At 39.3% G+C, this 24949-nt stretch overlaps 1 protein-coding gene across 11 annotated transcripts in view; it reads right to left on the reverse strand.

Moving 5' to 3' along the window:
• Positions 1-24949, reverse strand: part of APBB2 (amyloid beta precursor protein binding family B member 2) — a 166876-nt gene that overhangs the window by 69811 nt on the left and 72116 nt on the right. For 8 of the 11 annotated variants that reach the window (XM_072928111.1, XM_072928105.1, XM_072928104.1 and 5 more), the window contains one exon: positions 17217-18017. In XM_072928111.1, coding sequence (XP_072784212.1) covers positions 17217-17985 — 769 coding nt within the window. In that variant the 5' untranslated portion in view covers positions 17986-18017. Of the gene's footprint in view, positions 1-17216; positions 18018-21804; positions 21874-24949 lie in introns of all 11 variants that reach the window. The other 3 variants (XM_072928108.1, XM_030270980.4, XM_030270979.4) reach the window with 1 other exon arrangement.

Below are 24949 nucleotides of genomic sequence, written 5' to 3' on the forward strand. Positions count from 1 at the left end.
GATCACACATTGTGCAATTGGACCCAAAGGGTCTCCTCCCCTCAAAGGACTCTGAACAGCAAATAGTTCATCAAGAGCTCTTTAAGAGCATTTTCATTATCATTATTAGCGAATTACTAAAATGGTATTGCAAGTTAGCTTTCAGGGCTAAACCAGTCCAGCAGCAATCTGCATCTGCTTTTCTGATTTTAATTTTTTTTTTGCATAGTATCTCTTCTTCCCATGCCTTTCACCACAGAGAGCAGAACTGCAGCATATGATCTCATGTTCTGGGATCCTAACATATTGAACTACTACATCTTGTTTTAGAAGCAGGGTTTTGTTTGATCTAAAGAGGAAGAATTAAATGACCACCCCACCCAAGGGACTGCTAGACTGACAGAGTGAAGCCTGTGCACACACTGTCACACCAACCTGCAGGCACACTGCACAGCACACCAAGGGAGAGCAGTGTGCACATGCATGGAGTCCAGCCCCCTTCCCTTCACAAAATTCATCTGTCACAACAGCTGCAGCCAAGCATTTGGTAGAAAAACAGGGAAAATCACATTGATAGCAGCTCTGGATTTGTTTATTTCTCTTAAAATAAAGAGTCTGATTCTCCTCAAAGTGAATTGGTATGTTAGTATCAAACTACAGAACAAACCAATCACTTTGAGTAATGCACAAATATAGTCAGGAATTTTCACACAAAACAGAAAGGTTCGGTCTATAATACTGACACAAAAGGTATTCAAGCTAAACACAGATGTCCTTCTGATTTCAGGACACAGGATGCCTGCAGAGCAGGAGGGGATGGAGTGCAAATATCTGGCATATGGCAGGAGGGTCACCTCAACAGCTTCACTCTCCACAAAGGAACTCCTGCACCATAGTGCTTTATTTACAACTAACACTGTTGTCTTGCAAGCTTCGAATAGATTTCAGTATCTCTCAGCCTGTAACTCTCCATTTTACTGGGACTGGCTGTAGGCACAAGTGGTTCCCATCTCCTTTACAGTTTCTGCTAGTAGCTGGTGCTTCTTACCTTGATACAAGCCATGAATGACAGAGGAAAAGATCTTAATCCCTCCAATACACTCGCCATTAATCCCTGGTACTAAAGAATGGTACAAATTTGGACTAAATGGTACTAAAGAATGGTACAAAGTTGGACTCCACCATTTAATCCCATTTGTTTGAACTGAGGAATAGCTTTCTATCCTCTCTATTCTATTTCTATTGTATCCTCAATAGTTTAAATCAAGTATTAGTGAAGTCAGTAAGTGCCTCTTTAATCTGAATGACACAAATAGTAAAACAGAGAAAGGGAGAAAGAATCTGACAAGCAGTCACCACCATTTTTTCCCTCCATTTTAGAAAAGCAACCACATAAAAAATATCTGCATTAAAAGTCAGGTACTGGGCAAAGGTAACTTTCTTTATCTGCAATATAATGAGGCCTACTGACTTCAGGAGTCAATGGAGAAAAAGGACTCCACTTCTCTGGAGAATGTCCTGCATAAACATATTGATATACTCTGAAATTTTAGGGACATGCTCATTAGTGTTTTTGTGCATATGACTGGCTAATTAAAAGCAAGTGAAGTTGCTCAATGGCACAGACATACAATTCAGCTGGTGGCTTGACTAAAATCTGCTTTTCTTCGACAGCTTAATTTAGAGCACTGTGCAAATACAATAGAAAAACCTTTTTCTGGATTTAATGATTTGGTGAAAACAGAACATTAAAATGAATTATAATGGAGCTACTGTCTGAAATTAAATGTTTTAGTTCACAAAAAAAAAAAAAGCAAGCTTTGCAAGAATAGTCATTTCCCCTTCCATATACAAGTTCTGCTCATCCTTCAGTTCACACATGTAGCAGAGGCTCTAGGATGCCATGAAAATGACTGCTTTATCTTCACACCATCCTTGTGAGGCAGGAGAGTGCAAGCCCTGTTTTAAACAAAGTCGGGGAGGTGTAGGAGGAGAGGTCTGAGATGCATTAAATAACTCCCTGGAGTCATGCCAGACTCCAGGTCTGTGCAGGCTCCCTGCACCCAAGCACCAGACAAACACACTCAGTGCACAGAGATCGGGCACTGTGCTCCAGTGTGACCACACATCAGAATCCCCTCCATCCTGCAGTATGGACTGCTCTTTCTAGTATGCCAAAACTTGGTCAATTTAGTACTCTCAGTAAAAGCTGGAATGTGACTTTTAGTAATCTAAACAATGGATTTGTTTGCCACTTTAAAGCTGTAATGAAATGTGCATTAGAGAGAAAACAGAAGGCTCCTGTTTTTTTCCAATATAGAAGCTAAAGACCTAGTATTTCCCCATCTGCAAATTAATTTCTTGTTGCTGCAGTACTGAAGGGATGGGAAAATTTATTATGGTGAATATCCACTTAGAGACGCATAAGCATGAAGTTTTGCACAAGCCTAGGAAGCAGCGCTTGGCCCCATGGTCTGCCTGCAGTGAGACACTGAGGGGGAAGCTTGGGCACCTTGGGCAGCTCCAGCCCATGCTGAGGGCTTGTAAGATGGTGAACTCAAGCTTCACCTCCCAGCCTTCAAACTTTGAGACTTCTTATAAAAAAGAAAGCCAACAACCAAACAACTTTAACCTTTTCAAAAGTAATTTTGCTGCAGCTGAACTAAGTCATTCCCTGCACAATGCATAGAGCCATACATGAAGTGCAATGTACAGCATCTACAGCAGGAAGGCTTTATGAATGGGGGCTTCTGACAGCAGATGGAAGCTCCAGAGGAGCTGGCTGTGTTTCACCTGCCACAGGAGAGGGAAGCATGCTGACAGCACACCGGGGTGGTCTTATCCCTGCAGTTTTTTTCAAACATTTCACATCACTACATTGGTATATCAATTTTCTATTAAATCCTTAGTCATACTGTCCAAATACCTTCTGATATTAAGAAATCTCAAAGATGCTAATCATCTTTGAAAGCATCCATCTAGCATTAGAAATACCAGTATTTTAATTCTCATATCTATTTCATGGCACTCAAGCACTAAAATTCTGTAATTTTCAAAGAGTGGATTCATATATGTAATTGAAGCTGGACTTAAAAATCTGCATTTAAGGAGATACAAATGGTATCTCTGATATAAGCACTAGCAAGAATTTAGAAGAAAATTCAGAAAAAATAACTGTGGCCTAAATCACCCGGGAAGTCTAAGTTAGCAAACAGTAGCCAGGAACAAACCCAACACACAGCAACTAGAGTCCTATGCCAGACAGCATTTGAAAAAGAAAAATGAATGGATTAATTTTAAAATTCCACAGAACCACAACAGTTTCACTTGCAATTAGTCCCACATTCAATTCAAAGCCCATTAGCAAAATGGATGCTTTGAAAACAAGGAAAAATTTCCCTTAAAGGTGCATATGCCCAGACAACAACTTGAGTTTTTTTACTGTGAACCCTGAGATAGAATACCCTTAAACACAAACATCTGCTTGTTAAGAATAAAAATATGCCAAAGCACAGGAAAACAATAGACAAAATTTCCAGTGTATGACAAATCATAAGCCACTGAGCTCTGTAAGCACTGTGGGGAAGACCTTCTGGTGTTAAAAAATCTCGAAGATGTTTGTAATCACAAACAGCTGATTGTCATCACATGTTATCACAAACAGTGAAACAAGAGATGCACGAGCAACAGAATGATCCTTTCCCCCAGCTGAAAACAGTAGACTTTGGTGGAAACCTTATAATTTGTGGACATGCCAGAGGACTGCAGGTGGTTTTGGGAAACTGGAAAACCAGTTATGTAGGATGAGAAGAGTGCCCTTTCTGGATTTCTATTCACCTTTGTCACTGAGCAAAAACAAAAGACTGCAGATAGATCCTACAGGATTAGGATCCACACAGTTTCAAGAGCAGTTTTTCAATGCACAACCTTCACCTTTTCATTTTCTTCAATGGACAAAGACACCCACCTCCTCTTTTTTATCAATTTCTTACAAGTTCCTTTAATGTTACTTTTCTGCTACATCAAATCCTCATATACAACAGCAGGCAGTTAATTAACTTTTGCCACTCTGGAAGGATCAAGGTCACAAAGTTTTTTGAAGGCAGCATTTTAGTACTCACTGGCAGTTGAAAAAATTACACTTTATGAACCAAGATCAAGATAAAAGTCTTCAAGTATATAGTTTTAATGTAGGATTGAACTATCACAGGACTAGTGCATACACTTCATGTACCCTACTATAAAAATGGATGCAGCAGAATTAGAAAAGAAAGACAGGTTAAAATCTCTCTGCAGGAAGAGACATTGAGTAAAGTAGGGCTCTCCAGCTTGGAGAATAAATGACAGGGAGGAGGGGAGGATGTCAGAGAAATCTGTAAAATCATGAATGGTGGGAAGAAGGCAAGGATGGAGAGGAAATCATCATTCACTGGTATTTACTGCTTCCTCAAACAGAAAAGAAAGAGGCATCTAATGAAATTATTGGAGAGCAATTTTACAACAAAAGGAAATACTTTTTCATATAATAGATAATCTGATTATGGAGCTCATGGTCACAGGATGTTGTGTATGCCAGAAATACAAATAAGAAAAAAATTATTAAACAAATTCATGTTAGAAAAGTCTATCAAGGGCAATTAAAGAAGATAACATGGATGACATAACAAGTCTGAAAGTCCTAAAACTATCAGTGACTGAAAGTGAAAAATATATAATAGAGGGGAGGACCACTTTATGCTAACCCTGTTTTTGTTTTTAGCGAACTGCTAGGGACCCCTGTCGGAGAAGCAACCCATACAGAGCTCCATGAGCTTAAGGTCTGTTATGTAGGGCCATTTGGTTATGTACAACATGGAGCTGTAAACACTAACTCTTGTGAAAGCTCTGCCTTCCATTTACTATATTAGTTTACATTGGAAATAGTGGAATTAACAACATTATTGAAGGACTTTGATAAAAGTTACCACAGGAGTCATACTGGATCAGATTAAAAAGCCCCATCTGATATAAGAATTCTCAAACCATTATTTCCAAGCTTCCTCTGAGGTATTTATATATAAATATAGATATACATTCCTAGAAGGAAAATACGCAATAACTTAATTTTCATAAGTACAAAGGTACACACCTTCCTACCCTAAGATACAGAATAATCACATATGACAATAGAAATGCAGGAGTTATGGGACTGAATATTATTATCTTTTCGCACTTGTCCCCTTCCAATTTATATTACCATAATATACCAAAAGGAAGATTTTACTAGTTTTATAGCAATTATGCATCACCATTTAACAAATATAAATTTATTTATAGACAAATAGAAAAGCTGGTCTTAAATATCTGTATGAATAGGGAAAGGGGAACATAGTTGAACTACTGAGGAGCAGTTAACTAACAGCAGATCTGTCTGGTGAGTAGCGCAGGGACAACTGCTGTGGAGAGGTAATTAGCACTGCTTACACTACATGCTTTTACACACAACAATTACTACAGTTCAAAAAAGCTCTTATGTCAAAAAGTGTTTACAGTCTCGCTGTCCTGATATTATTTGCATTCCAGAAAATTTCAGAAGTAGAAAGAAGAGATGACAGCAACATACTGTAAGCAAGATGCTAGCCAGAAATTCAGCTTACGCACTGGTAACAAATTCTCAGTGAATTCTGCCTCCTGAAAATAGAATTATCCCAGATAAAACTGTGGCCAGGCAAACACACAATCCTGACATAGCATCTGTAAAACAATAAACCAAAAGTCAGAATAATCGAATCTGGTGGCCTTTACACTGACCCTTTTACAGTAATGTTACCAGAAGGAGAAAACAGCTTTCTCTCTCTTTTAAACTTTGACCACCACCTGACCCCTCAGCAAGTCATAAAACCACATCCCACTAAAAGAGCTTTAGTGTTTTACCAGATGAGGTATTTGATTTGTTCATTACTGCAGGATTCAAGCTGCAAGGTTCATTCCTTTCAAAAGTTTACTTTTAAAACACTGAAGAAATGACACACTACTCTTGTGAACTCACACTTGTTTTCAGCATTTTTGACAGAAATTTTTATGACTTTGTGTCTTGTAATATCTGGAACTTTTTGTCTCCCCGTCTCCTGGAATCAATGGGAAAACTGCAGCTTGTCCACTTAAAAAAACATCCAAATCAGCAAATATTCAAAAAGCCTCTCATTACAACTCACCAAATTTCCCATAATTCCCTCTCAAAAAAAAGGTAAAAGCTGAAAAAACAAAATTAAAATGAAAGCGGTATCCCTAAGAAGATAAAAAATAACCTGAAATTTATTCTCGCTTTTCAGTACACATTGTTTTTAAACTCCCATTTGGGGACAAGGTGTATTAGTTCCAAGAAGAATTTATGTTAGCTTTCCTTCTGTTTTTAACCCTTTTCCAGGGTTTACTGGCATATATTGAAGAAGTTATTCATCTGTACTTTAGCCTTTATAAATGCATTCTATCTATAAGTATTCCTGTGCAATGAAAATGAGGATGTCAAATTAAATGTATCACTAAAAAAGAAGCAACATGTGAAAATTCCCTTCCCTCCCTTCTACTTCCAATGCTTGATCTGTCCATTTGACCTGTCTGCAGATGGAGTGGTTTGCAGAGGAAAACAAAAGAGGTCTACTGTGTAAATACTAGATGTATTCCTCCATCTACAATAAAGCTTCAGTTGTACACTTGAATACTTAAAATACAACCAATAATTACTTTCATAGTATTTTTAAAGTGTGGTCTGCAGGGAGTGCAACTTTTAAATCAGTACATTTTGCCTGTGTTTTTGTTTAAATACTGTTTGACAGTTATTGCACTGAGATTAACAAAATTTGGAACCAGTGAACCTCAAACATTAGTTGAACACCTAGATAACATCTCCACTTACTTCTGGCAGAGAGAAAATTACCCTCCTGCATCATTGTGGAAAACCACAACTAAGTAGAGTCACTACTCAATTGGTTTTATCTTGGAACAGCTAAAGCTCGTCCCAGGTTAACAATAGCCTCCCTCAAGTCAGAGAGACCTATCCACCATAAACGGTGATTTCCTCTGGGAAGTGTTGAGTACACTGGATCATGCCCCACTATTTTCTGGACCAGTTTTTTGAAACTTAAAGTGGATGTGGACAGGAGCCACTGGGAGGAACAAAGAATGGGGAAACTTCCACTGTCACCCTGTTCTTAAAGCAGCTTCTTTTAAGGTGCTGCATTTTCCCTGTGAAGTAATTGAAGGATTAGAAAATCTTAGGTAACAGGAGCTTGGTATATTCAAAGTACAGAAATCTGGAGTATAGTTCTGAAAGAGAGAATTCATCTGTGACATGAAATCAAGAAAACTATAGAAAACAAATCTTCTGTTAATGATCAGACATTAATATTGATGTTGCATAAAAGTCTTATTTCCTATACTTACCCTGAATACAGAGGCAAAACAATTTTACAATTTTACCATTTTAGTGGGAAAAAAACAATCCTGTAAGAAAAATGAAATAAACTTCCTCTTCCATGCCAGTGGAAGCTTAGCCCTGAAATCCCTGTTGTTCTGACGTCATCTTCCTACTTTTCAGATATCTTTGTTACAAAAAAGCAGTGGTTATGTTTTAGCACAATTAACCAAAGGAAATTAATGTAGCCAGGAGACTACAAAGTTCCTTAGTTGATCTGCTGACAGCTTCCATGGGCAAAAAAGGGAGACTCATTATTTTGTTTTAGTTAAGCACAAAAGAAAAATAAGGTAATTTGAGTTTAACACCAAATGTTATCTTGAAATTCTGCTAGAGCTGGAGTGTGACAAACAATGCTAGCTTACCCACAAAAGAAAAAGTGAAATAAATTACAAATAATTTTACAAAAGCCAAACCAAACTGTTTCTTATTATTAGTTTGTTTCTGTAAGGAGCAAATATCATTGTGCTGTTTAATTATAGTTCCCCTAAAATGAAGAGAAAAAGTTGTGTAAAGGTTGTGTGTGACTCAACTTTCTAATAAGACACCCTTTTTCTATCTCAACAAATTGATTTATTTAGAACGGTCAAGAAGGGCAAAAAACATATTCAAATATTAGTCAACATTTTTTGGCAGCTCCCAATTCAATACTAGCTATAAACTGCCTCATCTTTCTAACCTCTAAACCCACACTCAATATTGCAAAAGTTCCTTTACCTTGAACTTTGGGGGTACCACTATTACACTGGGACTGAATATTATTCTCTATTCATACTTGTCCCCTTACACTGTTGAGAGATATTTTTTCTACCCTTTGACTACAAGAAAAATACAGGGGAAGAATTTGTCACAAGTAAAGGGGAAATCAGAAGTCTGATTTATAATGTATTTTAAATTTATGTAAAGATCTTCAAGCTCTGTGGATCACAAATATAAAACATCACTTGTCAATTCACTACTGAAATAATGAGCATTCAGGAAGACACTGCTGCAACCTAAACTATCAGAAACCAGCTGATCTTCCACTGAGCAGATTTTTTATTAAAAGATAAAATAATTGCATTCAGCATCCAGGCCTAGGTGACATTGTCAACCAGTGCTATGAAAAAGTAAAATAGAAGTGTTACTTACAGTTACTAGATGCTCTTGTATAGTTCAACATGTACTGATCTGTTACCAGCATCCTTTAAGTTTGCTATATACATGTCCAAACAGCTTCATATTCTCCTTCTGTGTAGCATCTCCAACTCAAATATAAGAAAATACACTGCTGTGTTTGAACAGACACTCACTTAATTAGTCAAATGAGGAATGGTACTTTGGATGGGAGGGAAGAGAAGCCACCCCCATTCAACTGCCAGTAAATGTAACAGAGGAAACACCACATGAGGACCATATAAATGACTGCTTTTTCTAATAAAGCAAAAAAAAAAAAAAAGAGAGGTGGCTATATGTGGATTTCAGCAGTGTGTGCATATACTGCTTTCTCCACTGAATTCATTCCAGCTTGCAAGACATTGATGTATTTTCTGACTGACTCTGTTTAGGAGACAAGCTTTTGAAACAGTACTTTCAGCCCACAAGCTTTTAGATGACAATCAAATCAAGATTTAATAAGTTCAACTTTGAACCAGAACAGCCCCTCATCCTGCAGATCAGCCCCTGGAAATATATTTATGCTGATTTTTCCTCTTCAGCTGCCTGCATAAAAATGAAAAGCTTAAAAAAAATGTAAAGCAAAGATCCACTCTTCGAAGACAAAATTCTTCTTAAGGCTGCAAACCTCCGACCTCCTGAAGGTGCATTGCAGGAATGGTAGAAATTGATTTAGTGAAAGGCTTATATTAGTGAGAGCACTGTTCTCATTGCAAAGTCCCTCCCCTTGCTATAATCAATAATTTAAGCAAAGCCAAGAATCATGTCAGCCAAAATGACCAGGATAACTTGACTGTCTCTTTCTTATAGAGTACAAGTAAAATTAAATTAAGGTCTGAATGGGAATGTATTCTAATTTAAAAATTAATTTGGCCAATCTGAGCTGTGCCTTTTGGCTTTCCTACTGAGTAGGGGAGGAGGGATGGGGTCTTCTGTTCCTTACTAAAAACTTCTCAGATTCAGAGATGTGTCCAAAATCCACTTCCAAGAAGAAAAAGCCACAACCTTTGATTTAGAGTATTTAACTGGTTATGTGCAAAAAAAAAAAAAAAAAAAAAAAAAAAGCTCTACAAAGGTAAAGCTCTGATTTGTAGATTATGACAGTGCTATTCCTCTCTCAGTGCCCTGCAATGATGTCTGAGTTAATAACTGATGCAGTGTTTAAACTGAGCTCGGCAGAATCTCAATTCAAAACCAATGAAAACCAGAAAAAAAATGCATTTATAATTGTGTTATTGTTTAGGATGAAATAGTTGTGTAAAGGAACATTGAAGAGTTCTGAGAATGATTTTTAAGCTAAAGCCTCGAAGTAGTCTTAATATGTAATAAATCAGTCCAGTGTATCAAATTATGGAGATACAAAATAATCAACATAACAAATAGCAGTTAAAAAAGAATCCCTATAACACACCACCATATAAAAATGGTTTTAAATGCCCCAGAGACACTATAAGCAGGAAGCAAAAATATATGCTTTATATTTGTAGTTCTCCTCTCCCTTTCTCCCCAGTGATTTCTTATCACCAAAGTATCATGGACAAATCTACTTTGCAAGCCAAAGGACACACATTGCTGGGGTTTACAAAACCATTTTATGTCATTATCTAGAGCTCTGTGGCAGCCACATATTGGACATTTACGGCCTAACCCTGAGTACCCAGGGGCTCTCAGAATGAAGCAATCGAGTCTTAACAGCAAATACAGGCACTTTCATGGGATTGCTTTAAAAAAGGCTTCATGTCCCTTAAGGCAGGGACCAGACATCCACTCTCAAGCAAGGACTGAGTCCAGAGCAAGGTCTCTGCAGTATGCCAGGTCATATCATACAACACCTCTTCTGGCCTATGGAGATGCTCAGTACTGCTCTGAATTTAACCCACCTTCTGATACAACAGCAACAAACCCAAGCTGCCTGCAGCACCATCCAGTCCATGTCTTGGTGGGACATGTTATAGGTTTCTGCATATCCAGAAATTTCTGTATGTGCAATATCATAACTTTGAACAGCACCATTGTGACTCAAAGGACCCACAGCCCCACTTCAGCCAATCCCATATTGCTAATTAAAGCTGAATTCAACTTCAATTAGCTAATGCTTGACTTATGTCAGAAGTCAGCACAGGCAGAACCAGTACACAGAGAGACTGGAGTATAAAGGAGCCATTAACTTGGGGAGATTATAAGAAATACCTCCACATGCAAACATATCAAATCAGGAACTTGAGGAGGATTTAAGTCTGTGTCGTTCACTGTACAGACATCTCCTTCCACAGGGGCCTGAACTAAGATCTGACTTTTTCTTAGCAGTACTTCAGTATTAAGTAACTCAGAGCTCTCAATTTTTGTGTTAAGTTTTCAGAACTTCCGTGAAATAACATCCCAGCACAAGCAAAATCCCCAATAGTCATTTCTGCTGTCAAATTTAGTCCATCTGATTTACTGTCATCACCTTTGTGCTAGTCTTGCTTGCCTAACGTACTGTCTACAAACATCCCTGCTTGCTTCCAGCTCTCCTGCCATTGGCGCCAAGTCCTTATTTATCTCCACAGCCACATATTATTTACTCTCCTTTTGCTCCCCCCTCCAGTGCATCCCTCCTCCAGGTCATGTTCCCATCTTCCAACCTATCCACCCCACTTCACAACCGACATGTTCCCCCATGAGAGCAGCCGGGAGACCAGCTCAGCACTGCTGGGCCTGACACTGGGATCACAGCAGGTGCTCCCCAGAACAACCACAGGGGCCCAGGCTTTGCACTTCCACTCTGCAGAGTGCAAAGAGGCAGGAATATCTTCTGAGCAGGAAACTAGCCAAGATGTGCTGGCCATCCCCAGCTTGTACACCTGGTGAATCGCTTCTACCCCAGTGGCTGCAAGGTCACCCAAGAGCTCAAGGGCCACTGCAAAGACTAGAGACTCACTCTGCTGAGTGGTGATACCATTCCTCCTGCCACACCTCCTGCAGCTGATATATAGGAGCCTAGAAGATAACAAGCAAGCACCCAAACAGGCTGCAAAGAGCTTCAGAGCACACAGACCCCACCTAGAAGAATATAACCTTGTTCTCAGCTTGCATTAACAGACAGAGGCCTGCACATACAGCGTTCTCCCAAAGGTAATACTGTTTCTTCCTTCCCTTCCCCAGAGATATCTATACACATTTCAAAGCATCAATCAGGTGGATTGAAGTTTGGCCTGACTTCTATGCAGCATTCAGAAGTGCTGAGGCAGAGGTTTACTGGATCAATTTCAGCCATAATTTTTTATTACTTGAACAGCTTTATGAACTGGAAAGTTTTTTTTAAGGAGAGGTGGTTAGTCTGGTATCAGCTTATTGTGGCTCTTCTTCTGTGCAACTTCCTGCATTATCATCCCTCTGAAGTCAGGATCCCCCTTATCTTCTCTGTTTTCTCTTCTGTGATTTGTTTTCCACTTCCTCTTTGGTCCTGTGTCTGACCAGGACCTATCCTAGGCATGGAAGAGCTTTTTCAGCAAGATGCACTTTACCTCAGAGAGGACATGCAGCACCCAGAACTACACACTTCTATCCCTAAATTTCAGAAGTTTGGAAAGTTTCCAAAAATAGTTTGATCAAATTAAGTACCTGACATGTTGCCACTTCTGAAACTTGAGTCTGCCCTATGGAAGCTCAGAAGAGTTCTCCACTTTGCTACAGCACACAAAAAGCATGTCCTAATATCTCTTAACATTACACATTAATGTAAAGTGCATTGTGGAGTTAAGGGAAACATGCAGTGCTCTGGGCGTCTTGTGAACCATTCAGGCCGTATCACGATACTGGTATTTACTTCCCTGTGTTGTCTTAGCAGCACCTCTATGCCCCATTGCCACTTTTTGCTTTCCCATGCAGGTATTCCACATGTTCTAGGCACAGGCCCTGCATGCATATGTTTATCCCCCAACTACACATCTTACTGAATAGAAAAATATTAATTTTTAGCACTCTCAAAATCATAGTACTACACTTATACAATGCAGCATTATGATAGTTTCTGGATTAGGTATTATGTGCTTTACTAAGGTAGCATGGGAGTGTCCCTGAAATGACAATCACCAAACAAGAAATTAAATATCAAGGGCAAAACAACCCAGTTATTAGAGTCCCATCAAGTGGCCAGAAGTTCAGCTGGAGTAAGGTCAAAATCAATGAAGCTGTGTCAGTTAGCACTGGGCCACATTTGACACTACTTGTAGCCAAAGGACTAAGCTAGCCACAGCAATGCTTTAGTAGTCAAAGCACAGCCATGACAAGGCAGCTGTCTTCAAACTCAATCTCCCCCAGCCCCAGGGCACCAAGGGAGAGATGTCACACTAGGAGAGAACTGTTTTTACAAAGAATGTGACAAACCATCCTAGACCCTTTGGGAAAAATAGAGCAGAGATTAAACATATTTTTAAAGCAAAGACACAGTAAACAAACAAATTTCATTTCTGCACTACAGGGCAGGTGTTTCAAACTCTATACAGCTGGTTAATTCATCTGTGAGTGTTACCTAATGTGCATCCTGCTCAGCATGTGATTGTTTCTCCAAATGCAAGTCCTAGCTCTTGGCTCTTCCTGCTGCCTGTCTTGGACACAACCAGACATCTCAAGGGACACCAGGTGGGTGGTTGAACCAAGCTCACTCTAGGGAGGAAACTGAATGGCTCTGATGAACTGCAAAATCTTTTTGGCAAACAGTTAAGTATGAAACTGTAACTGTGACCATACAACACATTCTGGAAAACCTCTTCTGTAGTCCCAAATTTTGGTAATTGCAAACAGAGTTTTGAAGAGTATTTAAATCGCTGCTACAAAGCATCTATTCTCCCATTCTGGAACATTAATTCACTTTTACGTACCCATTTTTGTTATCTACCTCAAATCAAAAGGCTGCTGATTATTACTCTTAATTGTGGAATCTTTAGATTTCAAGTCAGAGCACCCAAGATAAGGATTTAGGTGGCTCCAGTGAGACCCACAGAATAAAACCAACTTGACCACCTAAAATACAGCAAGCAGCCTCCCTGTGCAACTGATAGTGGCAATGAGTACTTGAGAGGATCATCTTTCAAGTCCAATTTACTATCAAGTTCAATTTGTTTTATAACCTTCTACCAGCAGACCCTGATACTGTGAACATTGTATAACCATGGCTGCCCTTGAAGCTTTATTTCTTTTAAACTGACCCTAAAATCTTCCTATAGGGATAGCTAAATAGAGACAAACATGCAGTTAGTAACTTCACATGCAGAATGTTACCTGCACACACACTGGGGCTATAGAGCAATAGTCACCTTTCTTATTTCATAAGCAGCCAGCGAACAGTTAAGCCTGAGACTAAAAAACATGCACTATTCCTGAGACATGGTTATCAGTAATGTGCAGGATTAAAAAAAAATATAACAGGCCTTTAGGATGCACAGCAGGTGTGAACCAGAGACTCTTATTCTCAAAAATCTGAAAATTGGGTGTACAACTGTATAGGCAGTTCTCAGTCTAGTTTATAGGATGTGTGTTAATCCACAATGTAACTGAATGTATTTTTAGTACATAAATCTTCTTCCCCACTCAGGAACACAGAAAACGTGTTCTGAGCAACTAACAGACTTACTGTCTGTATCAGATAGGTACTGCAAAGGAAGAATCGTGCATTTAAGGGGACATCCATTTTAATTTGGTCAAAGATAGTGGTTAAAATCAGAGGCAGTATTGACCATGCTATAAGTCTTTCTGACAAGCTCATGATTTACTGTAATTTTTATTGAATTAGGAGGGTTATTCTCCCCAGCCATGCTGTTATTTCAGAACACGGAGCTCTCTTTGCAAGAGCAGCACTCCTGATCCCCAAGGGCTGCTCTCTCAGCTGCCCTTTCTGCACGGTATTGAACTGAACTTTTTTATTTGTAACCAGCTGTTAAACTGCCCTCTGCTACCTGCTCAGAGACCAGCAGCAGACAGGCATTGGTATACTGCAGTTGCACACAGCAGCAGCGCTCCTGAAAAAGGACACTTGTGGTTTTAATACCCCTTTGATTTCAAGTAGGGAGACATGAGGCACCGTGTGACCCAAAGGCTGAGAGACCAGGGAGCCAGAGGAGGCTGCTGCCCCTGCCCATCCTCCCACAACCCCAAAGAGAGCAAGAAGGGCAGCTGGCATAGAGCAAGAAACATCTGTGGCTCTCTAGCACTATATGTCCCACATCTCAGGGACTTTCCTAATTATGAGGCTATTCCTAGCTCTAGAAGGAGGGGGTTTTATTTAAATTAAAACAGAAAGCAAAAGCAAATTCCAATTTTCTTGTTGGTTTGAAGACAAAGAGATTTCTTTGTATTTCCTGACTACTTATTTTTATTTCCTGAAGAATCTCCATTTCCAATTCATTACAGACTATTACACAGAGCATTGCACTTTACTATGGCGGAATAACTTTCCACTGAAATTGTTTTTCAGGTGATACAAAGATTAAGATATGTGCCTGCCTTCTAGGGAGCTTCTTAGCAAAAGGCAAACAAAAAAAAAAAGCAAGCAACAAACAGAAAACATCACTCTCATCCTCTCCTAGGTTTGTTCTCTGGGACATATGCTTTGCAGCTGCTTGCACCACATAGGGTCATATAATGAATTTACATACAAACATACATACATACAAATTTATCCAGGTGAAACTGACAAATACAAAGAGAGAAAGAAGAAATAGGTAGATGGTGTAATAACACAAGATGTGTTTCCTTTGAAAGCCAGACTAAGAAAAGCTTCTTGAGAGAGAAGAAGGAAGCACTCCCCATGATGTGACTAGTTCTGGTCCATTTGCAGTATTAAAAGCACCTGGAGCTGGTGTGTGGTTATTCATAAGACTCTCCAAATGACAGAGGATTCAGCTGCATAGATACAGCAGGTCCCAGGGGAGATGCAGTGCCTGAGGCCAAGGGAGGCAGGTTTCCTTGTCTGGGGGACTGCCTGCAGTGCTGGGTGTCAATCAGCTCTGGTGGCAAGTCACTGCCTGTCTCTAGGAAGGCTGCCTGAAAAGCCATTAGGGCTTGGCATGTGCTAAGATCTCGATGACATCCCACTGCTTTGCTGACTATAGGTTTTTTCTGCTACTAAAATCACCACAGACTTTTTTTTTTTTTTTTTAAGTACTAAATCTCAGAAAGGTTAGATAGCTAAAAGCACTAATATGATTACCTGAAAGTTGAGGTCTATGTAGTTCTTGCCAAGATGCACATACAGCTAATACCCCTGGAGAAGAAGAGTTTCCTCAAAACATATTTCTTATACTGTTCTGTGCTTATGGTGTTTACTGCCCATTATTAATGGATTCTATCATATCTGTCTGTCAGCATTAACATTTGTTTAAATAAGTCAGTTGTTTTGTATCTTTAAAGGGAGTTGTATTTATTTTTTACCTCATCATTCAGAGAGAAGCTCAAAGCTCTGGAAAACACCTTTTTATTAGACCACATGTAGAAGTATCCTGCTCTAAGGAGACTTCAGGAGGATTTTATCTAAACAATGATGCATTCTGAGTGCAATTAATTAAGAATAAATTTTTCAGTGTTTTGAATTACACAACTCCAAAAGAAAACACATTAAAACAAAACAACAAAAATACTTCACAAAATAATATTCAGATTTCCAGGATTTGAATAATGAAGTACTGTTAAGAGTGGGAAGAACGAGACAAAACAATGCAGAAGCCCTGAAAGAAGCATATTGTTATTTTTAACAGTGTCTTCCCAGGAAAACCATATTTCTGTAATATTTCTGCATAAACTGAAATGCCAAATATAATCTCTGGACTGAACATTATTAATTCCCTAGGTAATTGCTGACTACATTCTTTTATGGATAAACTATTCTCAATACTGGGGGATTTCTTCACTTTCCACAAGTCATATGACTAGAACACTACTGCATAGTTTTTCCTCTTGATAAATGTCTTCCTTTCTTTGGGCCCTAACATCTACTGCTGGAGCATAAATGCAAGGGTTGGGGCGCACTGAGCTGTGATGACCCTACACGATGCCCTCCTCCTACCCCAGATGCAGTGGCAGCGAAGAGCTCTGTCCATGCCCAAAAACACAGACCTCCACGACAGACACCACCAGGGCTCACTGAACAGCTCCTCAGCTGGGAGGGCTTCTCATTACCCATGCTGGCACATAAGGAGGGAGCATCATCAAATGCACACTTACAAAGTTGTGTATTACAAAAGTTAAAATCTTCACTGAATCTAAAAATCATCATTCAGAAAAGCTTTTTTGTTGTGTGCAGGTAGGTATCAGTAGTTCAACATCTCCCAATAACCATGCTCTTCTCACAACATGCACCCACTGATTATTGAAGAGCAATTCTTTATAAAGTAGCAAGAGGTGCAGTCAGCATATTTCTAGGACCCTGTATAGGCTATCTGCTGGTGCCTTTCTTAAAGCTGCTATAATCGAGCAGGAAGCTTCCAAGCATTCCCTAACAGACAAGCAGCTGTTATGCCAGTGCTTGCATTTTGATACAATCCACTTCCCCACTGAAACTGTTAAACCACTTCTCTCCTTCCTGGCACCAGCTGAGAAAAGCTAAGCAATCCCTTTCTAAAACAGTGGCTGTGAGGAGCCTTTGCTCGTGTACCTGTTTCATCAGGCGAGCTTGGCGAGGCGCTGTCCTGGGACAGGGTAGTCCAGCTGGAGTCCTCATCGCTTGGGGCCAGGTTTTGAATCCTGTGGAGGGCACAGTCTGTTTTGGCCCCAGTTTTTGGGTGATCCTTCTTTGTCTCAGGACTTGATGACACTGTGGCAACCTGGCCATCCTCTGGGCTTGGCATCTTGTTCTGTTTCTGGGGCAGGACTTCCCCATTGACAATAACAGTAGAAGCCTGGCCGTTGCTTTGCGCAGACTTATCTTCCACCCCAACAAAACCCTGCTCAAGATCTCGAGCTGATGTCTCTAGATCCGCATAGTAATTCAGGAAGCTCTTGGTCCTTCTTGGCTGCGAGGGTAATATTTCACAGCCAGAGGAATCCTGCGGGATCGGCTCATTGCTTTCAAACTTCTCAGAAGTCACATTTACGCCTGCAGTGGTGCCGAGGTTTTTGTTGGGATCCTGCTGTCCCTGCTCGGCAGCTTTCCTGAGCTGGTTTTCTCCATTCTTCACCAGCTTTATATTGGCAGAGCCGTTGCCCAGAAGGGGCTGAACGGCCGGATCGGAAAGACCCATGGCTGTCTGAATGTTAGTCAGCGCGTACTTTTTCCTGCATTTCGGAGGAGTGCTGTTCTTGGCCTCGGTGTGTCTGATTTCTGCATTCAGGAGCTCGTTGTGGGAGGAGCGCAGGTTCAGGGTGTTGGGCGGGGTGGCAGGGCTGTTGCGGTTCACAACGTCCGTCGCGCTGCCGCTTGCCATAAACACTGCCAGCGCGTCCACGCTGGAGTCGACTGAAAAGCAAAAGGAACACTCGTGAAACACATTCATTGCATAAACTCTTTTGCTAGGGCTTCTGGTAAATGCATGTAGCACTTTAGGTAATTGTTTTACAGGAGGAAAATTACCACAACCATTGTGGGTAAGAGAAGAGACAAAAGCTTATCTTCTTAAATAAGGAAGAACAGAGACAGAAAAAATACAGAGAGATCATCAGGACCACAAAGATGAGAAAAAGCAGAAAGCTTGACCCTATACAAGACAATTTTAGGGCAGATTTTTCATTTCTGAATCTGCAGCAGACAGGATCTGGGACAGCAGGGCTGCCCTTTACAAATGCCTGGGACTCTCACTATGTTACCATAACTCTTTCAGTATTTCACCTCTTGGATGAGGAGAGAAATAAGTTCTCAAGCACTCATCACTAGGAAGCAGAAATTTGAACTATTTCTAAGCAGACTGCAGATAGCTGCTGCTTCTTTTTCATCTTTGGGTAGTGCTGCTACTGCTAAACCTGACTGGCTGGTCAGTTGTTGACTCCCAACATTTGCATTTTCTCTTTCTTTCCCCTCCCTCCCTCCCCTGCCACCTTCCTTTTTTATTTTTTTTAGGGAAGGGAAGTAGATGGTCAGGGAATACAAGCAGAAGATTATTTCACAAAGGTATATTTGATTTCCAGGGGCAGGGAAAAAAATCCATTGACAAAATACCCTACTGGAACTCAATCAACTTCAAACAAAGGGCTTGCTCCAGAGATGGTTTACTATTTTTATAGCTCACAAAGTTCAAGCTTAAGGATAAAACATACATCCCAGGGCAGACTAAACATACTACACTGTTAAATTATTTTTTCTGCTTGTAAACAAGTTTCTGATTTTTCTTAGCCATGTGTCTTAATAAAAAAACCCCTGTAATTTGTTCCTGTACTATTTATGGTTTCCTCTAATCAGCAAAAGTACTCAATGAACACCTCAATTTACTGTAGTAGTCACAGTTGTTTGATACCTGGCAACTAAACTAGAGGCCAATTAATAAATCACTCCCATCTGCCACAACATGAAACACCTTTTCTGTTGTTCCTAATTTTCAGGTATCATTGACTGCTTATATTGCACATAAAAAGGTATCAGGGATCTATCCAGGAATGAAAAGCTGTAATTTGAGCTAGCTGATGACAGATCATTCCAGCTGAGCTGTGCTGCATCTTTGGATATTTGATATATGACAGAACTGACTGCTGTATACAGATTTGCAAGAGATTAAATATATGGGTTTCCAAAGAACACATAATACATAAACAGAGTGAAAAGGAGCACTTCACATTGTTACCTAAATATAGGCACGGTCGCCCTCCTCTTTGATATGCTGTCAAAGCTGCTCACTTGCAAACATCACTCTGGTTCATTTGAAACCAAGCAGATCAAGTAATAAATACCCTTTGTTCCCTGAATCACCCATCCAGCTGTTGAAGAACAATTTCTAAAACTTGTTAAAAACAGAATTTAAAGTAAATTTTACAATTTTTCATGTTTGCCAATTTCTCAAGCCCTGGTCAGTCAGTCTAAACCTCTGCAAATCTTTACGACAGATCACCCCGTGGACATGCTGTGGCATCATCTTAGGTAATGGCTAATAAACATCCTGGAAAAAAACTTTAGCCACAAGAGACTTTAAAACACAACTATTACAAAATTTAAAGGAACTTTATACATTACTTATCAGATAAAAACGTCATATACACACACAGAGCTTTCTGGATCTTGTTCAAAACCAATCTGGTTTAATGTAAGCAAGGTCGCATCTGATCAGATGTTACCAAAAAGTTTTACATGAAACAACTTCTACATATCAACTGGTTGCTTTGTACTCTTTTCTGAACCACTCAAAATCTGACAACATGAAAGTCACATAAAAATGTAAAGCAATAGGGCAGGATAATTCCCCATGCCACTGCCTGACCTTTAGAATTTGTGCAATTGCATGGTATCTAAGGATTTTGGTAGATTACATTTTACTTCATGCTTCAGCAAATTAAAACAAGCATTTATGGTTTTCACCAATAAATACAATTACCACAATATGGAACAAGACTGAAATTTATTATTCTCCTTTGTTAAATATGAGCTACTTCATGCAATATTTGCCACTATTTTTGTCAGTGAACAAATTTATTAAAAAATAATCTTTCCAGATAAAGTTTATGTATTTGCCTCTCAGCTTATCTTTTGTTTGTCCCCTGCTGTTATTGTTTCATTGCCCAGAAATATTGTTAAGAATAAGACCTTGGAAACAATGCAACAAAATGTATCTCATTTTACTAATCTGCTTGATGAAGGTTCCCCATTGATTTGATGAACACTGGCACATTGTTCAATGCCTGAGTCAAGGAGTCTTTGCAGCCCACAAAGTGTTTGTGACTTGGGTGTTAAGTTGGGCTGGTGTATGACCATGAACAGAAAAATGTCAAAACAAGCCTTTCACTAGACACCATCTTCCCTCCTGACCCCATCTCAGGTGATCCGCTGATCAAACCATCAGGATCAAATGATCAATGAACAGGCGCGCTGTTTCTGCGCTCCCAGCACATGGCCAGATTCCCTTTGCTCTTGGAAGCAGGCAGATATGCAAAAAAGGGAGGGAAAAAAAGAGAAAAGGAGGCAAAAAGAGAAGAAGAAATACAGATGGACAGATCTTCCATCTCAAGGGCAGAAGTTGCTGCGAGACTGAGACTAAAGCAAGATTGAATTGAAATGCAGGTAAATGCCTAAGAGCACTGAAGAAAGATTGCATAGTAGAACAGTGTAAGGAAGAAGAGCAATAGCCTGTCCCTCCTCTTTTATACAGGACACAATGATGCTTGAAATGCATCCCTTTTCCCAGAGGAAGCACATGCCAACTTCCTAATTAAAAACTTCAATAAAATGCAGGAAGCCTAGATTCCTGCATTGAGGGCTGCCACAGGCAGACTCCATCCCCCTCTTACACAGCTCCTTGCTGCCTGGCCACCAGCAAGGACCATGCTACTGGCAAAGGGCACCATATCTTCAATTTCCCTACCTTCTGCTGAAAAGCAAACACAAATGGACAACTAGACCAGGAATCACTGAATTGATACATAGATCTCAGTTTAAGTCAGGGAACACTCTTAAGTTGTGAGTAAAAGTAGGGTATTGCACTAAACAATATTCTCTGGTGAAAAGCTAACAACAGTTAGAACATTATCAGTACTGGGAATAATAACATGTTTAAATTGTTGGTTCTTCAAGACAGCACTTAACTCAGTAGAAGATCTGTCATAGCAATTCATTAAAGGTTTCTACTGGCTCACTTTTTAAAAGAACTCCCAGCCTCAGCTGTAGACTTTTACCATTCTTACAGATATAGATTAAAATACTTTTAACACTATAATGTGTTTAACACAGAGTAGTGCCAATTCTCTAAGGATCATAATAATACAAATAATGCTTGAATGGCTTTTATAGATGTTTTTTAATCTTATCATCTAACGTTCAGAGCTAGAAGAGAGAGAAAATGTCATTGCAAACAAAGAATAGTGCATGACCAAATTGTCTTTGCCATCTAATGACTTTTTTGTATTGTATTGTCTACGGGAAGTTTTTAAAAAGTTCAATAGAGAGTTTCTTCAAAAAGGCACGGTTAAAAAAAAAAAATGAAGTGTTTTCTCTTTTTCATGTGTAAGTGCAAAATGAAAGTGAAATATGGACCTGGAAAGAAGAAGAAGAATAATAGGAGGAAAATTTCACATATTTGCATAGCAGAATCTTTTAAAGGGCATCTGACCTGGAAGTACTTCTGACATGGCTCGCGGGGCGTCAGCAATGCATCAGGAAATAGATTATAATTTGAAATCTGAAAAGAGGGACCATTTAAGAATTAAAACCAAAGGAAAACACAAAAGAAAAATACCACATTTTAGAAGCTCCAGAGATATATAAAGCATTCTAAATAAAGCTCACAGTATAACAGTGAGGATCGTCTGAGTTTTTAATGATATTTGACAGTCAATAAAGTATAGGAGAGGCTAGTCTGCAGCAACACAAACATGTAATTAAAAATAACTATTATATTTTTGCTAATGTACAACTTTACTAGGAGCACAAATTCAAAAATAGTCTCCAATTTTAGTCAACGTTCTGTAGCAAAAACTTAAATACATTGGAAAATATGAGGTTTTCCCCAATTACCCGATTACAGCTTACTCAGGAAGCCACCACAGCATTGTAAAAGAGAACACAGCAGTAAGGCAGGTTCACAAGAAAATTTGCAGAATGAGATCTAGCATATGAAACTAAGAAGCACAGGGTTGATCTCACAGAAGGGAATCATAAAAAGAAAATTAGGCAGTAAATTCCAGTATCGGACCCTTTCCTGGCCATCTTCTCATAAATAAACCATTTTGCCCTAAAGTCTCTGGTTTGGATATGAATGACACACACAGTGAGAGACAAGGTACTCATGAAAATTTTGCCACTGCATCTAAGGAAACATAGAAAAAAAAATAATACAAATCTTTCCAAAAAGCAGATTTCCCTTCTGCAAGGATATCTCTTGAGTACAAAACATTTAATGACAACTTCATGCCATGGGTCTACAGCCACAGGTCTTACATACCTGGGCTTTAGTTTAACTCTAAGCAGCTGTAGAGAACACCTTCATTCTGCAGTGATTGCAGCTCAACACTAGTTAATGCCCTTCAATTCAAAGAGTGAATTCTAATGTTAAAACATTAATTCTAAAACTATGACCAGCTAAACAGTTAAACAGATGTCAGCCAAAAGCATCCTAATAAACTCCAGATTTACATTATTAGCTGAAATCAGAATTGAGACGAGAAGCTTTCTTAGTATCAAATGTCATCTGATTCTTCTTACCTATATATCTACACAAATTCCAGGCAACAGCTAACACTTTCAGAATGGAAAAGGAAAGAAAATATTCAAATGCAGTGCTGTGGTAGATCAGAGACTACAGCCAATTATTTTCTTCTTCCTGCTCCCTCTGGCAATGACATCTTAGCTGGACTGAGCTTGGAAGCTGGAAAGAAAAAGCTCAGCAAAGCCAAGAAAGTGAATTATGGTGGGCAGAGCAGTTTGGGGAATGCAAGAGCAGGAAAGGAGCAAGCCTGCCAGCACCTTACACATGGTACTCTCAAATCTATCTGCAGATGAGTCCACACAAATCTCTGAGTTGCTGAGGGTGGGAAGGACCTCTCCAGATCATCAAATACAACACTCCTGCCCAAGCAGGTAATCACTGCTGCCCTCTCTATTCCACCCTAGATCTGTCCCCACATCAGAATAAAAGGGCCACTTCAGCCTGATTGCTATATGCAGCTTCTCCCATTTCCAGTTATTTCCTGCTTCACCTAGTCCTACTGAAATCACCACCTGGTAACCAGCTTTCTGTCCTGGCTCCTCCATCCCCAAGAGGCACCCTGCCAGTCCCTGCTGCCACAAGAATGACATTTCTTCTTTTAGAGCTAATCATGTTGCCAACCAACTGCAACAGCCTAGCAGCAGTGCTGTTTCTGTTCTAGTGGTGTTCTTATTCATGAGAATCCATATAGCTGATCTTTCTTTATGTGGTGCAATTGAGGAAAAAAACCTTCAGATCCTGAATGAGTTGCAGCACTCAAGTTGAATATGCCTTCTAATTTACCATTTTTATCCTTCCCCCTTCCTACAAAGCCAGTCAAACTCCTCAACCAGAAAAAAATCCAAGACAAGATGCTTCTCAGAGTCAGATTCTAACAGATGCAAAGAAAAAAGAAAAATAATACGAAATAAAAATTATTAATGACAAAAAGAAAACAGCTTCTTTTCTACACTGTTCCTGTACTTTTTTAAAATTAAGATAGATACATCTAAATAATCAGTGTATATTTGACTACGTGACTGAAACTTTATATAGCAGAGAACCTGGGTTATCTTGTGCTACTACAGTACTCTTAAATCAAGTAACCACCTTAGGAAATAAAGAGCAATTCTTTTATTTATATAAGGTATTGCCATGACATGCCAGAAAGACTAATCTTGCATTTAATGAGGGAAAAAAACAAGATGGCATGCTAAGTCTTTTCCAAATTCAGTTTTCTCCCTTTAATTAGATTTTCCCCTGTGTGTAGAATGGAACAGTTTGGTAGGCAAAACCAGTGTTGTCACAGCAAGAAGATGGCGTGTCTTTTATCTGCTGGCTACTTGTGATCACAGATAACAAGACCTGTCATTAGAGCTACATGTTCACAGCAACATTTGCTAAGTGAATGGCTGTAATTTTTTCTAATCCCGTTGTTTAAATTAAACTGCTGAGCCCTAACACTACACTTTTTTAATTGCCATATAAATTACTCAATATAAATTACTCATTAAATTACAATAAGGATCATGCCTCGGACGTATTTGCTAATTTACGAATATCCCTACTTTTAATCTAAGTGCTAATACAGGGCACAAATATAAATATCACTCTCCTTAAACAGAAATACAAACTCAGAAATTGTAATCTGAATTTCTGCAATTGAGATGACCAATAAGGCAAGAAGAACTTCTGTATTCTGCAGCTTTAATCTCAAGTGCCATCCAAAAATAACTCTCACCAAGCCTGAAGGTAAACAGTGTGTAATCACAGCTGATGAGAAATACCAAAACAAAAGCAAAATGTCATATGAAACAAAGTTAGGATAAGCTGTGTCAGTGAAAAAAACCTAACCAAAATGTTTTGTAGGACAGGCAGCCTACCCATATGCTTGATGAAGCATTAGGAAGGAAACAAGGGCTACAGATTTTGCACATAAAACTACTTTGACTGACTCAGACTGATTTTAAACCAGGGATTTTTCAGCTCCACATAAATTTAACTTTGATTGGTTCCTAAATCAGGAAACAGAGCCGCTCAAAAGATGATCTATTCCTTACCAGGCTTAAGG

The sequence above is a fragment of the Taeniopygia guttata genome, chromosome 4 (assembly GCF_048771995.1).
Source record: "Taeniopygia guttata chromosome 4, bTaeGut7.mat, whole genome shotgun sequence".
NCBI classification, from domain to species: domain Eukaryota; kingdom Metazoa; phylum Chordata; class Aves; order Passeriformes; family Estrildidae; genus Taeniopygia; species Taeniopygia guttata.